The 14,970-nt window shown below is 46.3% G+C and overlaps 1 protein-coding gene across 10 annotated transcripts in view; it reads right to left on the reverse strand.

The window, feature by feature from the left end:
* Window positions 1-14,970, reverse strand: part of TACC1 (transforming acidic coiled-coil containing protein 1) — a 113,204-nt gene that overhangs the window by 9,738 nt on the left and 88,496 nt on the right. For 5 of the 10 annotated variants that reach the window (XM_079908890.1, XM_079908885.1, XM_079908891.1 and 2 more), the window contains 4 exons: window positions 12,896-13,103; window positions 10,188-10,240; window positions 3,488-3,613; window positions 891-967 (listed from right to left, as the gene is read on the reverse strand). In XM_079908890.1, coding sequence (XP_079765016.1) covers window positions 891-967; window positions 3,488-3,613; window positions 10,188-10,240; window positions 12,896-13,103 — 464 coding nt within the window. The remainder of the gene's footprint in view (window positions 1-890; window positions 968-3,487; window positions 3,614-10,187; window positions 10,241-12,895; window positions 13,104-14,970) is intronic. The other 5 variants (XM_079908888.1, XM_079908884.1, XM_079908886.1 and 2 more) reach the window with 3 other exon arrangements.

Raw genomic sequence — 14,970 nt, forward strand, 5'->3', positions numbered from 1 at the left:
GTTTAAAGATTGCCACGTCGTGTTAACCTTTCTTTTAGGGAAGTGCAGTGCTTTCCTGATCCTGCCCCGTGACGGGTGCCCCTCCCTGTGACCTCATCCCCCATCGTGAGAAGTGACCACTCCCCTGCCCCTCACGGGTGGCGCCCATCACGCTGACCCGGCATCCAAGTTCTTACGATGGCTGCTGTAAGCTCCCCAAGGTCAGGGGCCGTGCCGTCCTCCCCACCATGCCAGCACAGGGACTTACACCCGGTAAATGCTCAAAAAACCAAATAATACAAGAGCCACAAATTAGAGTGGACATATTTAAAATGTTTCTTAGTCATTCAAGTGCCGACTGCAGTTTATAAATTAGTTATGCTCCCCAGTCTTTGATGCCATCTTTGGTTATTTCACAGCTCCTAACTCTAGGGAGTGAGCAGCAAAAATAAAAAGATTTCAGCGTAAAGTCAGTTTTGTTTCCTGTTAACATGCTTTTTATAATCTATTCCGCGGTTGTGAAATCTGAAGCTACCACGTATAATTCGTTTTAGAAATTATAGTGTTTCCATAATTGAGTAGGTCAATAAATCTCTGTATTTCTGTTATTATATCAAATATCAAATGGATATTTTTGCACAAATTGGTCTTTTCAAAAGACAAGAATTATGTGGGTTCTGCTTATTTGCAATGTTCTGAACAACCCAAAATGAGCTACAGCATTTGAATACAATAACTGGTCGGCAATCCTCAGGAAATGACACCATCAGTCACAAACCAAGGTGCAAAGAGCAAAGCCCTGGAGTTCTCAACAGCTGGTTCTGTGTAAGCAAATACTGTCATCACTTCCTCTGTATTAAATCTAAAAATGCATAAAGGTACCCACCCCTCCCCCAGACCTCCAGTCTAACCTCATCTCCAAGACTTCTTGTCGTGTTTCTTCGTATTTTTTCTTCCATTCGCTTGCCTCCATCTCTTTAGTGATTATCTAGATTATAGTGGAGATAAAGCTTGGTTTCACCTACTCAATGTCTTGAATTTAAGACTAGAGCCTGAAAACAACACACAACCAGGTCCATCTGAAGGCAGTCAATCTACATTAGGAATAAAAAAACCCTCACCATCTGTGTCTAATGCTCACGACACTGGGGAGATGCTCTCGGCTGCAGAGGATGCTGGAACGTGGTCACCGGGACGAAGGTGACCAGAACCTCTCCCAGGAAAGCTGCAAGTGGTTATTACCATCTCCAGCTCGGTCCGGGGTCTGGCTATCGGCCCAGAACCCTGCTGGGTCAGGACGCCAACAGCTGAGCCATCTGTCTGGCAGAGACTCATCTTAACCAAGGGCGACGCCACAGCACCAATTTAACTAGGCTGAGAAATGAAACTGCCACCAAATCAGAGCGGGGGACGTTGGCCCGGCCGGACAGTTTCATTCTGCAGAGATTTCGGATTGGGTCAGAATAGGGCCCCGACGTTCCTCCGGGCAGAGGCATCCATCTCACCGTTGGCAAGATCTTACTCGCCGGACCAGAACCCATATTGCTGCGTTTGGGAGGCTCGTGCTAACCGGAGAGAAACACTCTAAATTCATGGCCTCAAATGCCATTTGCCCTGCACAGAGCTCAGATGGGCACCTATCGTTCTCCTGTGATTACACTTCTCTGTGCTTCTTTCTAGTTGGTACAATCTTTATTTTGGTGCCATCTATCAGGATCTCAAGAACTAGAAGCCAACCTGTCTGCTTCAGGGGATCAGGCACATCTTCGATGCATCTGGTGGTCCTCTTAGAGTTTTAACTCTCAGGAGAAAGAAAAAGTCATTTTTCTCATTTACAGGAGTTTGTAGGGGCCTCCTTACCACAGCGCCTGTTTTGACAACAGGACTAGCTGACACCCCTAATCACTAACTTATTGCTATGTTTTAACAGTTCGAAAGACCTAGGTCAGAGGTACTTAACCACTCTCATTATATTACAAAAATTATGTAAGTCACTACACGGAGGGAATTACCTTCTTAAAAAAAAAGGTGGAATCATCAAGAAACACACAAACCAAACACATAAACTACAGCAGAGAAACACAACAGAGGAGGGAGGTAACTAATGGTAGCTAACAGTGTCTTTCATATTTTCCAGATCACCCAGGAAAGGCCTAGCAGAGATCTATTTTGAACAGAAGATGTTCAATAAACACGATACAGAGATTCGAGAGTTGAGTTCTTTAATTAAAGAATGGATGAAGGGATTATAGGCATTAAGATGTGAGAGGAAGTCTGCTGGGGACTTTTGAGAAAGTCCTGAAAAAGAGGACTTTGCTCCTAAAGAGAGGTGAATGGCGAATTAGACGTTTTCTAATGCTAGGCATTGATGTCTGCAGGGTGAAGCACGGAGCTGCAGCAGCCATCTTAGGACCATGAGGGGAGCTGACCTATGACATTGAAGGGGACAGGCCAGTACACTGAGGATGAAATGGCAAGAACTTAAGTCCCTGATGACCCAATTTGGCTGTGGGACACTATACAGATGTGAAAAAGAAGTAGGCATGCGGGCTTCCCTGGTGGCGCAGTGGTTAAGAATCTGCCTGCCAATGCAGGGGACACGGGTTCGAACCCTGGTCTGGGAAGATCCCATATGCTGTGGAACAACTAAGCCCGTGCGCCACAACGACTGAGCCTGCGTGCGGCAACTACTGAAGCCCGTGCGCCTAGAGCCCATACTCTGCAACAAGAGAAGCCACTGCAATGAGAAGCCCACGCACCGCAATGAAGAGTAGCCCCCGCTCGCCGTAACTAGAGAAAGCCCGCACGCAGCAACGAAGACCCAATGCAGCCAAAAAAATAAATCGATAAAATAAATAAATAAAAATAATAATAATAAATAAATAAATTTATAAAAAGACAAAGAAGTAGGCATGCATTAAATACTAATATGGAATGATCACCATGATGTATTTTTAAGTGAGAAAAGCAAGGTACAGAATGGTATATGCAGTATTCTACCATTTGTCTAAAAGAGGGAAGAAAAGACACGTGTATTTATAATTGCTTGTTTCTGAATAAAATAACTCTGAAAGGAAAAAAAACAAGAAAAAAAAGAATGGATGAAGGTAGGAAACAATGTTACATTCCTGCAAGTCTAGAATTTAAGAAACTTTTAGGCAGGAGCATATATCCTCTGTGAAATGAAGGTGCTGATTTAGTTACATACGTGGGTAAAGTTGGCAAAATGCGGTATGTACAACTTCAGGGCTAAAAGATAAAGAAGTGCACAAAAGTTCTCAAGGATGTTTCCAAGCGTCAGCTTTGCCCTCTGGATACCAGGAGGCCAGGAATCCAGCTCCAGTGAGGCATTTTACAGGGAGCCCTTGATACGAGCTACAGGTGGAGGAAACAGGGACTTCCAGCCGGGGAGAAAGAACTCAAGCCAGCAGAGATGGAAGCTACCCACTGGCACCCGGGCTTTACAAAGAAACGGAGCCAGAAGTGGACGCAGCGAGGAAGCCTTTACCTCTTCTCGTATCAGGGTGAGCACGGCAGTCTTGTCTGATTCACTGAGGCAGATGCCGTCCAGCGGGCTCTCCCCTCCACAGGCCACGGACACAGGGCCCTTCTCCCCCAGGGACTCCAGCAGTGCCTGTTGGGGGAGAGGGCACAGGTAAGACGTCCGCTCTTCAGCTTCTTAACCCCAAATATCCTCTGATAACTTCCTCCTGAAGAAACCGATCACACCCTTTAAAAAACACGTTTCAAGGGGAAAAAACAGCAGGGGAGGCTTAAAAAGAAAGCACCTAGTTACAGCACGATCTGAAGGAAAACCCGTTCTAATGAATATCAGGGAGGCCTTAGCTTCTGTTTTAACGGACGGCCTAGAGAAGTTTTCTTCTCATCCAAAAAGGAGACAGTGTAATTATAGAGGTCAGTCACCAGAGAGTCATGTGCATAAAAGAGAAAACCATCTGTGGTTAATGTCTCGTGAACCTGTGGATCTCTGGGGATGATGAGTTCCACGTAAATAAATTCCCAGAAAAGTGTCAACCTTTTCACATATAGATGCTTTGTGTGTACTATTATTTGGCCACTTTGGATGGAAATGTTTCTAAAATGACTTTCAGGCCTAAGCAGGTAGAAATGGCAAATATATGTGAACTCTGACCCCACCCCGGGATGGTTCAGGATCACAGGGAATTTCAGTGGCCCCGAGGGCTGGCACGTGGAGATGTTGTCACGTGCACAGACGCCAGGGTCTGGGCTGCATTTCCATGTCCTGGGTCTTCCCGACACTGAGTTTTCAGTTCCCTTCCGTCAACATGTCACCTTCTGAGGTGCCAGATTGATTTTTGCCATAAACCTGGGTTCCCGGGAGCCACATTCAGTTACGATTTTGTTTTTCACAAGAACGTGGGCTTTGTACCATTTTTTTTCCTAAAAAGCATTTTTGGGGGTTATTTCCTTCCCACCTATGTTAACTTTCTGTATAAATGGGGGAAAAAGCTGATCTAATAACACCCAAAATGCCCGCCAAGGTGACCTGGGAATCTTTTTTTAAAAAAATTATTAGAGTTAGGGTTAGGATTAGGGAATAATCTTAATAATCTTCAATGTCAGCATAACTGATTAGTTACTGACTGCAATCAATTGGGCTCTGGTAACTTGTTTGAATCGAGCTTGAACAGGAAGTCCAAGGTCAATGTAGACCAGTGGTTTTTAAACTTTGCAGGGTCATTATGGACTCACCCTCTCTCGAGAAAATGCTCAAGAACACGCACATAAATTTCACCTCGATCTTCATTGCCCGCAGCCAAGGGTCCAATAGACCAACCCCTGGCTGAGGCCACAGGAAAGGGAAAACGCAAAAGCCACGAGCCGGCAGTGCCCGTTCCAGCACCATCTGGGGGAGGCCAGCCCACCATGCTGACAGAAGCCCGAGGCCCCCCAGAAACACCTTCTATCCTGGGGGAGTTCCATCACCAGAGCCAGAAGCTACTAGGGGCCGGCAGCCCTAACATGGCCCCCAATGACCCCACCCCCTGTACGAGTCCTTTTGGGTAGCCTCCTCCCCTTGAGTTAGGCTGGACCCAGTGACCCTCCTCTAAAGCACAGAAAGTGGTAAAGTCATGCGGTGTCACTCGTTGACAAAGAGGCGCCGGCTGTGAGAAGCTCTGTGGAGAGGCCACGTGGCAAGGAACGGCCGTCTCTGCCAACGGCCAAGTGAGACAGCTTGGAAACAGATCCACCCAAGTTGAGCCTGGAGGTGACTCCAGCCCTGGTCAGTACCCTGAGAGCGGCTGGGGAGAGACCCCGAGTCAGAGGCACTCACTGAAGCTGCCCCAGGACTCCCAACCCAGAAAGGATGAGATCGTGATCGTTTGCTGTCGGTCGCTGACACACTGGACATCTGACTCATCCCCCCACCTTCCCTGCCACAATGCCCATCAAGACTCCTCCCAACCACCCCGCTTCCCGTGTAACCTGCCTACTAGGTCCAGCCCACACATTTGCTTCATCTCGTCACATTTCCGATTCTAAATTATTACATTTTAAATCAGTCTTTTGTTTTTATTATTCTAAATCAGAATCCCTAAGACAAGTCAACTCTGGGAAGCTGGTCCCCTGTGCCTTCCGTGACCTTCACGTTAGCAAGAGTTTGGGAAATAAGCCAAGTTTTCTTAGTAAGGGAAATATTGTCTGTTCTGGAGGTCTGCATCTCACTCATCCTCGAGGGGATAAATGAATTCAGTCTGCCCACTTGTTTAACAACTTCGCTCTAACAAATGAGGTGCCTGGAAGCAGCAGCGTTCCGAGCTGGAAGATCAGGCCTTAGATGGGGACAAATACACCTGGACGAGTGGCTCTGCAGCCGGCAGCTCTCCCGGCCACTCCCTCTGCCTGGCCGGACGCCACAAGCCCCATGGCTCAAAATGCAACAGCTCTTACGAGGAATTTATAGCTGTGGCCTATTTTAGCTGCCTTTTCCAGTCCTCTAGGATTTATTTAGCTTTTTACATTCCGCAGTCCTTTATACTGTTTATCAAACAGCACAGAAAGCCTACAGAATCTACCATCACCAACAACTGGCCTGACCATCTCTTCCTGGGCTGGGCAATCTAGTACGTGTTTAATAAAGATGCTAAACCAATCAGATCAATCACATCCTTCCAAAAGGGTCCTGCTTCACATCCCCCGGTCTTTCTCCCTGTCCCACAAAGCATTCACCCTTGAGGACCCACAAAGACCTGTCTACAGACAGTGGGACCCAGGGGAGTCTTGGCTGTAAGTTCACAGTGAGCGCAGATGGCACAAAGTAATTCTCTGCTCACGTCCTTGCGATGAGAGAAATCAGGATCCCTAATCTGTCAGGCTCATCCCATTTGTCCTTGAACCTGTTAGAGCAGCGTCCCCCCTGCCACTTCTAACGGAGACACACTGGAAAAGCCAAGTGAACTCAACTTTTAAGAAGTTTAAGATTTCTTTGAAAAAATAGCAGATTGACTCCTGCTAGATGCTGTAGACCAGCAGCTGAAAGGAGAGATGACCACCCTCCGCTCTTAGTTACTTGGCCCTGGCCGCCCCCTGGTGCTGGGCAGAGACTGCAACAGGAATGCCCTTCAGAGCAACACCCAGAGGCATACAGAGGCACAGGCTAGACTAAACAGACTTCTTTTTTTTTTGCGGTTCGCGGGCCCCTCACTGTTGGGGCCCCTCCCGCTGCAGAGCACAGGCTCTGGACACGCAGGCTCAGCGGCCATGGCTCACAGGCCCAGCCGCCCCACAGCATGCAGGATCTTCCTGGACCAGGACACAAATCCGTGTCCCCTGAATCGGCAGGCGGACTCTCAACCACTGCGCCACCAGGGAAGCCCTAAACAGACTTCTTAGTCAGTGTTTTGAATATTGCAAGTTCTTTATGCAATGCTGATTCAGCGTTCTAAGGAAGTAGGAAGTAGAAATTAATTTACTTCTGCAAGTTCAACTGGAGTTACCGTTCAAAGATGACAACCCAGGACGTGGTCTTTGCAGGGGGCTCTGGAGACAAGGCTTCCCCCATCTTCTCTCTCCCGCTCTCCCCCAGCTTTCCCGCCAACGTCACGCCACCACACAGCAGCTCAGGGCTTTCTGGCTCCGCCTTGCACATTACCCCTTCCCCGCATCTTCACAACCCCCCTGCCGAGGCAGGGAGGTGGGGCTAACTCTGTGGATGAATAACTGGGGAATGTGCAAGCGTAACCGGGGCGTTTCAAGAATGTGGGTAAACCTCCCCAATCTGCAGACCAGTGCCTGGGCCCCTCAACACAGACTTCGACCATCCCTTTGCCATTTTTACACACAGAAAAGACTAGACGACGCTCCCACAGTACCTGGAAAACGTCACAGGAAACTGGTTTCCCTAAGGGCATGACCAGGCAGTTTGGGGAGCGGAGGGTGGAGTCTCATCCTTTTGTGGGAAGGACCCCCTCCCACAGATGTGGGGGACACTTCACTACTTGCAGAATGGTGGCCTCAATGGCTCCTCAAAGTGACTGTGTCATCAGCCACGGTGGCTGTGCTGGGAATGACTACAAGACCCGGCTCCCAGAGACCACTGTCACTGCTGTGTAATGCTCCTGACAGGGGACCACGCTCCAAGTCCCTGACCCCTGGGTGCATGTCCTCCTTCTGCCCGGCGCCCACGGCTCCCTCGCCCACCCTTACGTCCCTTACTCTGTGTCCTCCAGGGAGACACCGTGGGTCGCAGTCCAACGGTGAGTCACGAGAACGGTTACTCGGACAAGCAACGTGCATTAAAATAAATGGAATAGAATAGAAGAAATCAGAGTGAGCCACAGGAAGAGGGGCAGATACTGTTCTGTGCAATTTGTTTGATAACAATACAAACGCGTGTGTTGAGATGTGCCACACGTACCTACGAGCCAGGATGCAAAGCGTATTCTTACTGTGGCTCCAGGTTCAGAACGTTTCTGTCACAACTTCACCTAATCCTTCAGCTTCAACTATGCTCTGTGTCCTAAGGGCGCTCAGATCTACTGAAGCCAACCTTGACCTTCCCTGAGCTCACGCTGTGTGCTTCTCACTGCCTACGGGAAATGTGAACCGAGAAGCTGGTCTCACAGATGTCTCGAAGCCACACGTCTAAAACTGAACTTCTACGACTCTGCACCTCCTCTGTACTCCTGATGTACTGGCTCCTGCGTCCAGCCGTGTTCACTGCGGTCGGTGCTGGGGTACAGGGGCCAGCACACAGTCACAGTCCCCACCCGTGGGGCAGGCGGGGAGAAGAGAAAGTACCTCCGAGGGGCGGGCCCACAGCAGTGAACCAAAGCCCGTTTGGCCGGGCAAGGGTCTGGCGTGGGAAGGAGGCAGGGGCGGCGTAGAAAGCCGCGGGGGCCACAGCAGAGTCTGAGCTCAGCCTACAGACAAGGGAAGCCAACGGAAGGGTTTAAGCAAAGAGGAACAACTCTGGCTGATGGAAGAGGAGGACAGAATAGCCTCGGGAACAGGGAGATTCATTAGGAAACTGCCACCATGCTTAAAAAGACCGGTGGTGGCCACGGGCTGGACAAAAGTGACAGATTTACAACATCTGCTTTCTGGACGTGGAAACCACAGACCCTACGTGTGGGAATACAGAGGACCCCGGGGTTGTGGCTTAGACGACGAGGTGGACAGCGGTGCCACCTGTCGAGACGAGGCCCCTCTGGGCTTGGTCATCAGCAACGCCGACCACTCAGATGTTCAAGGCGGAAACCTCGATGGCCTTCAGCGACTTTCTGCAACCTCCACCTCAGCCACCACGTTCACCCCGGAAGCCACCAAGTAGTGACGGTTCTACCTGCTAAGTCCCAGCCTCTGTCCCATCCTCTGATTGACTACCGATCACGATGCTCCCTACTTCAACCCCCAGGAGAGTCCTCTGCTGCGTTTCCATGAATTCCAAGGCTCCCGGCACGATGTCTAGGGCCCCAGTGGCCTGGCTCTCACCTACCACACGCACAGTATCCTCCGATCACGTGAGATTATTCGTCCCTACAACTCCTTATAAAGCCCACGCTTCTTCTCACTCCCTGTCTTTGCACAGTACAACTCTCCTGCCCAGAACACCCGTCATTGCCTTATCTACCTGGCAAACCCCATTCTTCCTTTAAAACTTAGTTCAAGTGAGGAACCCAGAAGACCCCACCTTAACCACGTGATCAGTTAATTCCACCAATAATGGGATGCACTGATACCCATGAGGTCCCTTCTGATGCATTCGTGCCCAAAATGTGTAAACTGAATTTAATCATGAGGAAACACTCGACGAGACCAAATTGAAAGGTATTCTACAAAACAACTAACCAGCGCTCTTGAAAAGAGCCAAGGTCCGGAAGGACACAGACAGACTGAGGAACTGTCACAGATTAAAGGAGATTGAGAACATGGGCACTGAATGCCTTGTGGTGTCCTGCCCTGGATCCTGTGCCAGAGAAAGGACACTAGTGGGGTAGCTGGTAAGACCTGGATACGGTTTACAGAGCAGACAATAATACCGTACCAGCGTGTACTGATTCTGATTACAGGAGAGGTTAAAGTTTCAGGAGCATGGGTGCAAGAGTTATAGGAATTCTTTGCACTATTTTTGTAAGCCTGAAAGTTAAAAAGAAAAAAAATTGTTTTTAATTAGCTCAAATCCAGCCTTCCTGGCACATGCCGCGCGGTGGGTCAGCCCAGTCCTGGGGACACATCCTGGTGTAACATTCACCACAGGGTAACCCTGGTTTCCATTTTGTAATCTACAACCGGGGCTGCTCGAAAGAAATACAACGTAAGCCATATGTAATTTAAAAATTCTCAGTAGCCACATTTAAAGGGTGAAAAAAAACAGGTGAAATTAATTTTAATAATATAGTTTCGTTAACCCAATAGATCCAAAACATCAACATGTTATCAGTATAAAAAGTTAGAGACATTTTATTTTCCCTTCTTTTCTGCGCTAAGTCGTCAAATGCTGGTTGCACTTTACACTTGGAGGACATCTCAGGACGTCCAGCTACAGGTCCAAGTACTAGTGGTCACCCTCCGAGACGCCTCAAGTGAAGGAGCTGTGCTTTATTTTTATCTTATGCCCGTCACCAGACACAGACTAGAATTTAATTACTGAGTTAACATGGGCTTCAAAACAAACACTGAACCCCCCGTGCTCACACCCCTCCCCCACGAGCCTGGGGACTCACGGGCACGGCAGGTCCATCCTTCTCCATCTGTTGGCACGTCTCCTTCTCAGTGCCTAAAACACAGAGAGTCATTTTTAGAGTCATCCCAAGAGGTTGTGCCTTTCCTTCCCACCAAGAGACTCTGGGAGACCCCAGCGCAGGCCTGTAAGGACATCTAAGGGCCCCTGAACAGCATCTCAAGATCTCGGAAGACGCGCTACATTCTGCTGACCACTGCGCTGTCTGTGTTCAGGGTCCAAAACATCCAGAGGACAGAGGAGCTTACGGTCCGTCGGCCTCAGACGGAAGCACGTCCTCAGGTGGAGAGAACGGCAAGGCTGCCCCCTTGTGTCCATGAAAAGTTTTGCAAGTGAGTTGGACTAACCACAGGGTCATTTCAGAAAGAGGAGAAACCGTTAACGCTGAAAGCTATTTTATTACCAAGTTGGAGTGAATCTGAATTCCAGCCCTGAAGGGTACGTCAGTGGAATTAATGTAGCAGATAAAACAAAAACCTAAATTTCAATGCCTGAACACTAAATTCATTATCCTCCCCACACCCTTCAGGCTGGTTTTCTCGGCTCCGCTCTACCACCAGAGTCAACGCGTACAAAAAACCACCACGATGCTTTTTCTGATTAAAGGAACATGCACTCGTTGAAGAAAATTTTTAAATATGTAAAAACACATAAAATGCTAAAGCTACAATCCTCCACCTGCAATCGCAAATGACTCCTTTAGTGCACTGTCGAGAGTGAATTATTGAGAACACAAATGTGACCATCACTACTTCGCTTAAAAACCTTCAGTGGCTCCTCTATATTGATAAAGCCCCAAGTCCTCAGGACAACCCCGGGTTCCCACGTGCCCTGTACTCACGGACGGCTACTGGGCATTTTACCTGTGTGGCAGGTTCCTTCCCATCCCTGTGAGAGACCCCTTGGGGTGCATCTTCGTATTTATCTATCAAGACCCAGGCTGAAGGTGATATCCCAGGACACAGTTCACCCACCCCACACGACCAGGGCCCCTGCTCGCTCCCACGATGTGGCTAATCAGTTACAAACAGTGTTAACGGGAGCTGTTCTGTTAGCAGAACCCCAGCTCATGAAGTTTCTGCCAAAGGAATTTCCTCCTAGTGAGGAAGGATATAATTCAACAAACATGGACCACGCACCTGCACTAGAGGAAAATCGAAGATGAATCACTCATAGTCCTTAACCTCAAGAAGTTTATCAAAGATAACCTTCCATCAAATATAACCTTCCATAACTAATACATGGAACGTACGAAGAAATGCTGTGGGAGCCAAGTGTCCTTTATGAGACAGACCGCCAAGGATGGGCAGAATCTCTACAGGACAATGGTGAAGAAAGGCATTTCATATACAAGAAGTAAGTGTAGGTATGAGAGTCCTAAGGGTAAGCCTGTGCAATGGGTAAAGGGGCACAAAAGGAAATGGCAGACGGGGTCTTCGGAGAAAACATCAGAGCAGAAAAGAGGCCTGGGAGGAAATGTGGAACAGTGCCTGGAATGTTTATTTTACAGACGGGAAACAGACCTGGGTAGGTGGGGAGATAACTCACAAAGTCCAGATTTCCACCTGCTTCTCTGGTTTGAGGATAGATCATTATTTTTGAAATTCTAAGTATAAAAGCTCCACACCGAACTATGTTGCTAAAGACCTGAGTTTCTAATAATGTTTAATGGAGTTGGGAACACGGTGCCAAGTGCTTCACAATGAAGGTTAAGGCCGCAGATACAACCTGGGACCTGGAAAAGGGCCTCAGATTTAGAATATTCTAAAGAGGAAACCAGCACTAAGCTTCAGCACAGGTTGGTCTAGGCCCTTGTGAGAACATGAAGAAGCATCAGTCTTTTTCAATCCACCATGTCTGCACGCAGGAAAACTTACAATAGTTGAAGGTAATGAAAACCATCTCTTCACACGTTAGCCTTGTGGTTAAAAGACCGTGAAGCCAAGACTGCTGGGAACTCGGACCCTAGTCCACCACTTACTAGACAGGAGACCGTGGCCGAGATCCTTAACTTCTGTCTCACTTTCCCCCTCTGATAATGGGGAAAAGAATGCTGCCTAATATGAAATAGATAAAAAACAAGGAGCTACTGTATGGCACAGGGAGCTATGTTCAATATCTTATAATAACCTATAATGGAAAAGAATCTGAAAAAACATATGTAACTCAATCAGTTTGCTGTACACCTGAAACTAAGACAACATTGTAAATCAACTGTACTTCAATTTAAAAAGAAACAAAAAAAAAAAACCAAAAAAACAAACGCTACCTAGTGAGGAGACATGAGTTACTACACGTAAAACACTTAAAACAGTGCCTGCATGTGGAAGCAACTATACCTGTTAGTCGTTATTATTTCTAGAAGGGAAACCAGGAGCCCAATAATCCCAACATGGTTCCAGGTCGCTACACATGAAGATGTGGCCAGACTGAAATAATGAGGAAAGAATTCAAGCAGTCTGATACATCAGTGTCTCCGTACATCCTGCCACTCAGATCCATACGTCCCTGGCGCTCCACTGACACCCTTTTGTGTCTCTTCTCCAGGCAAAGAAGCAAAGCACAGACCAGCAGCCTAAACCTATCCATCAAGGGACCCGCTCTCTAATCTCTTTAAAGTGTCTCCTGCCCTGGGCTTCCAGGCATTTCTATGCTTATGTACGTAAAAGAGATGAAGATTTGCTTCCATACCTGCTTCTGAGGATGAAAACGCATGATTTATGGCAGACACGGGAACATTGGAACATTCAAAGTACTCCAGGTCGTCCTCTGGCTCACCTTTCCCCTCGGCCCCAGTGGGTTTCTGACCAGATGACGTGGACGCCAGCTTCTCCTCGTCGGTAGCATGGCCATCCCTGTTAGAAATGTCTGAAATCTGGGAGATCACTGCTCCTTCATCCTGGGAAAGGCAACAGATGAGATGCTACCGTTTAGGAGGGCAAGCAGTGGGGAAAGCGACATCTCAGGAAGAGCAAAGCAGCCGCCATTCCATACGGATGTTCTCCACGAATCTGGGTACCAACCAAGAAGAAGCTGCAGCCCCTCAACCATGGAAGGTTGTATTTTCTAGGGCCTACCTTCTGTAATTCACACCTGAGGTTTAAAAAATTAAGCTTTTCTAGCCTAAATTTATAAGCAACAAGTTGAAGTGGCTGAAGAAAAGAGTTTTCATACATTTTGCTCATATAGATAGATCCTAGACTTTTCTGGAAAATTTATGCACCCCACTGTATTTTCAGGTGATATCTAAAAACCTTTCACTACGAGCTTAAGTAGTCACAAATGCTATAATATCTGCTACATATTATTTATTTGTTTGCTTGTTTACTTATCTCTCCTTCCAGTTTTACTGAGATATAATTGACGTAACAGCGCTGTGTAACTTTAAGAGGTACAGCATAATGATATGACTTACGTACATCATGAAATTATCACAGTAATTTGGAGACCATCCATCCTCTCACACAGATACAAAAGAAAAGAAAAAAATTTTATTATATTTTAAATACTGACTTGGCTTATTAATTCAATTTAGTTACTCTAGTGATTTGATACTTTACCATCTGTTTAAAATCGAACATGAATAAGCCCTTTAATAGTCAGAAATTTACATCATTCCTTTTCCTCTCTGAATTTGTATTTCCTTGCTACTTCCATCAAGAAATTATCCCAAAGAAATGCATTTGGTTTCAAGTTTTTTAAAGTTCTCCTATTACATTTGTTTAAAAAAATTTTTTTAATCTTTTTTTACAACCATAAGTCTCTAAGTGTTAACATTTTTTCTTCTGGGGGGTTATCACTACAATTACAAAGGCACTATTTACTCTAAAAGTTTTACAATGTTTGGTAAGTACAATCAAACACAGAAGTAAAATTTTTAAAAAATGGAAATCGATGACAATATTTTGTTGCACCAATTTTAAAAAGCTTTTACAAGGTAATACGTGTTATTTTTCTGGAGCAAAAATCAAACGTAAATTTTTCATAGTTCTTGCTGCCTCTGCTTTAGCAGCATTTGAAGGTGGAAACTTCATACATTTGTAACAGATGAAGAATAAATCAAATTACAAATCTTTTTTTTTTTTAAATCTTAAACCACGTACCAAGTTTTTGGTCCAAATCGCGTAAGATAAGTTAAACTTAAAATGCAATGACTGTATTTCTGTAATCATGGTTAGGCTGGAATAAAGTTTTAAAAAGGAAGAAAAAAAAGGACTTCATTGCAATCAAATGGGTCCGGGTTTTCTTTTGTTTGCTTGTGTGTGTGTGTTTGTTTCCCAATTAATTATATAGTCATGGACAAATATTTATTGCTGGAATGAAACAAAGGTCAGCATCAATTTGATTCCTGTTTTCCATTTTTATAATTATAATCAAGAAGCCAGAAGCCTTACTAATACAAATAAATAGGTGAAACAGAACGAAGTTTGTAATAGAAATGTCTCAGTTCTTTGAACTCCTTTCCAAATTATGTTCCAAAAAATTCTATCATCAATAATTATCTTTTTTTTTCCTCTTGGGCCATGTCGTGCTGCATGGGGGACCTTAATTCCCCAACCAGGGATCGAGCCCGAGCCCCCTGCAGTGGAAGCGTGGAGTCCTAACCACTGGACCACCGGGGAAGTCCAAATAATTATCTTTTTAATTGAGATATAACTGACATATCACGGTGTCAAAAATTATTTTTAATAATCTATCAGCTGACAATTCAGGTTCTCCTAACTTGCTAAAAGCAATGAACTGGAAAACCATCTGACTTTAAAAAT

Source organism: Stenella coeruleoalba, assembly GCF_951394435.1.
Source record: "Stenella coeruleoalba genome assembly, chromosome: 21".
Lineage (NCBI taxonomy): Eukaryota > Metazoa > Chordata > Mammalia > Artiodactyla > Delphinidae > Stenella > Stenella coeruleoalba.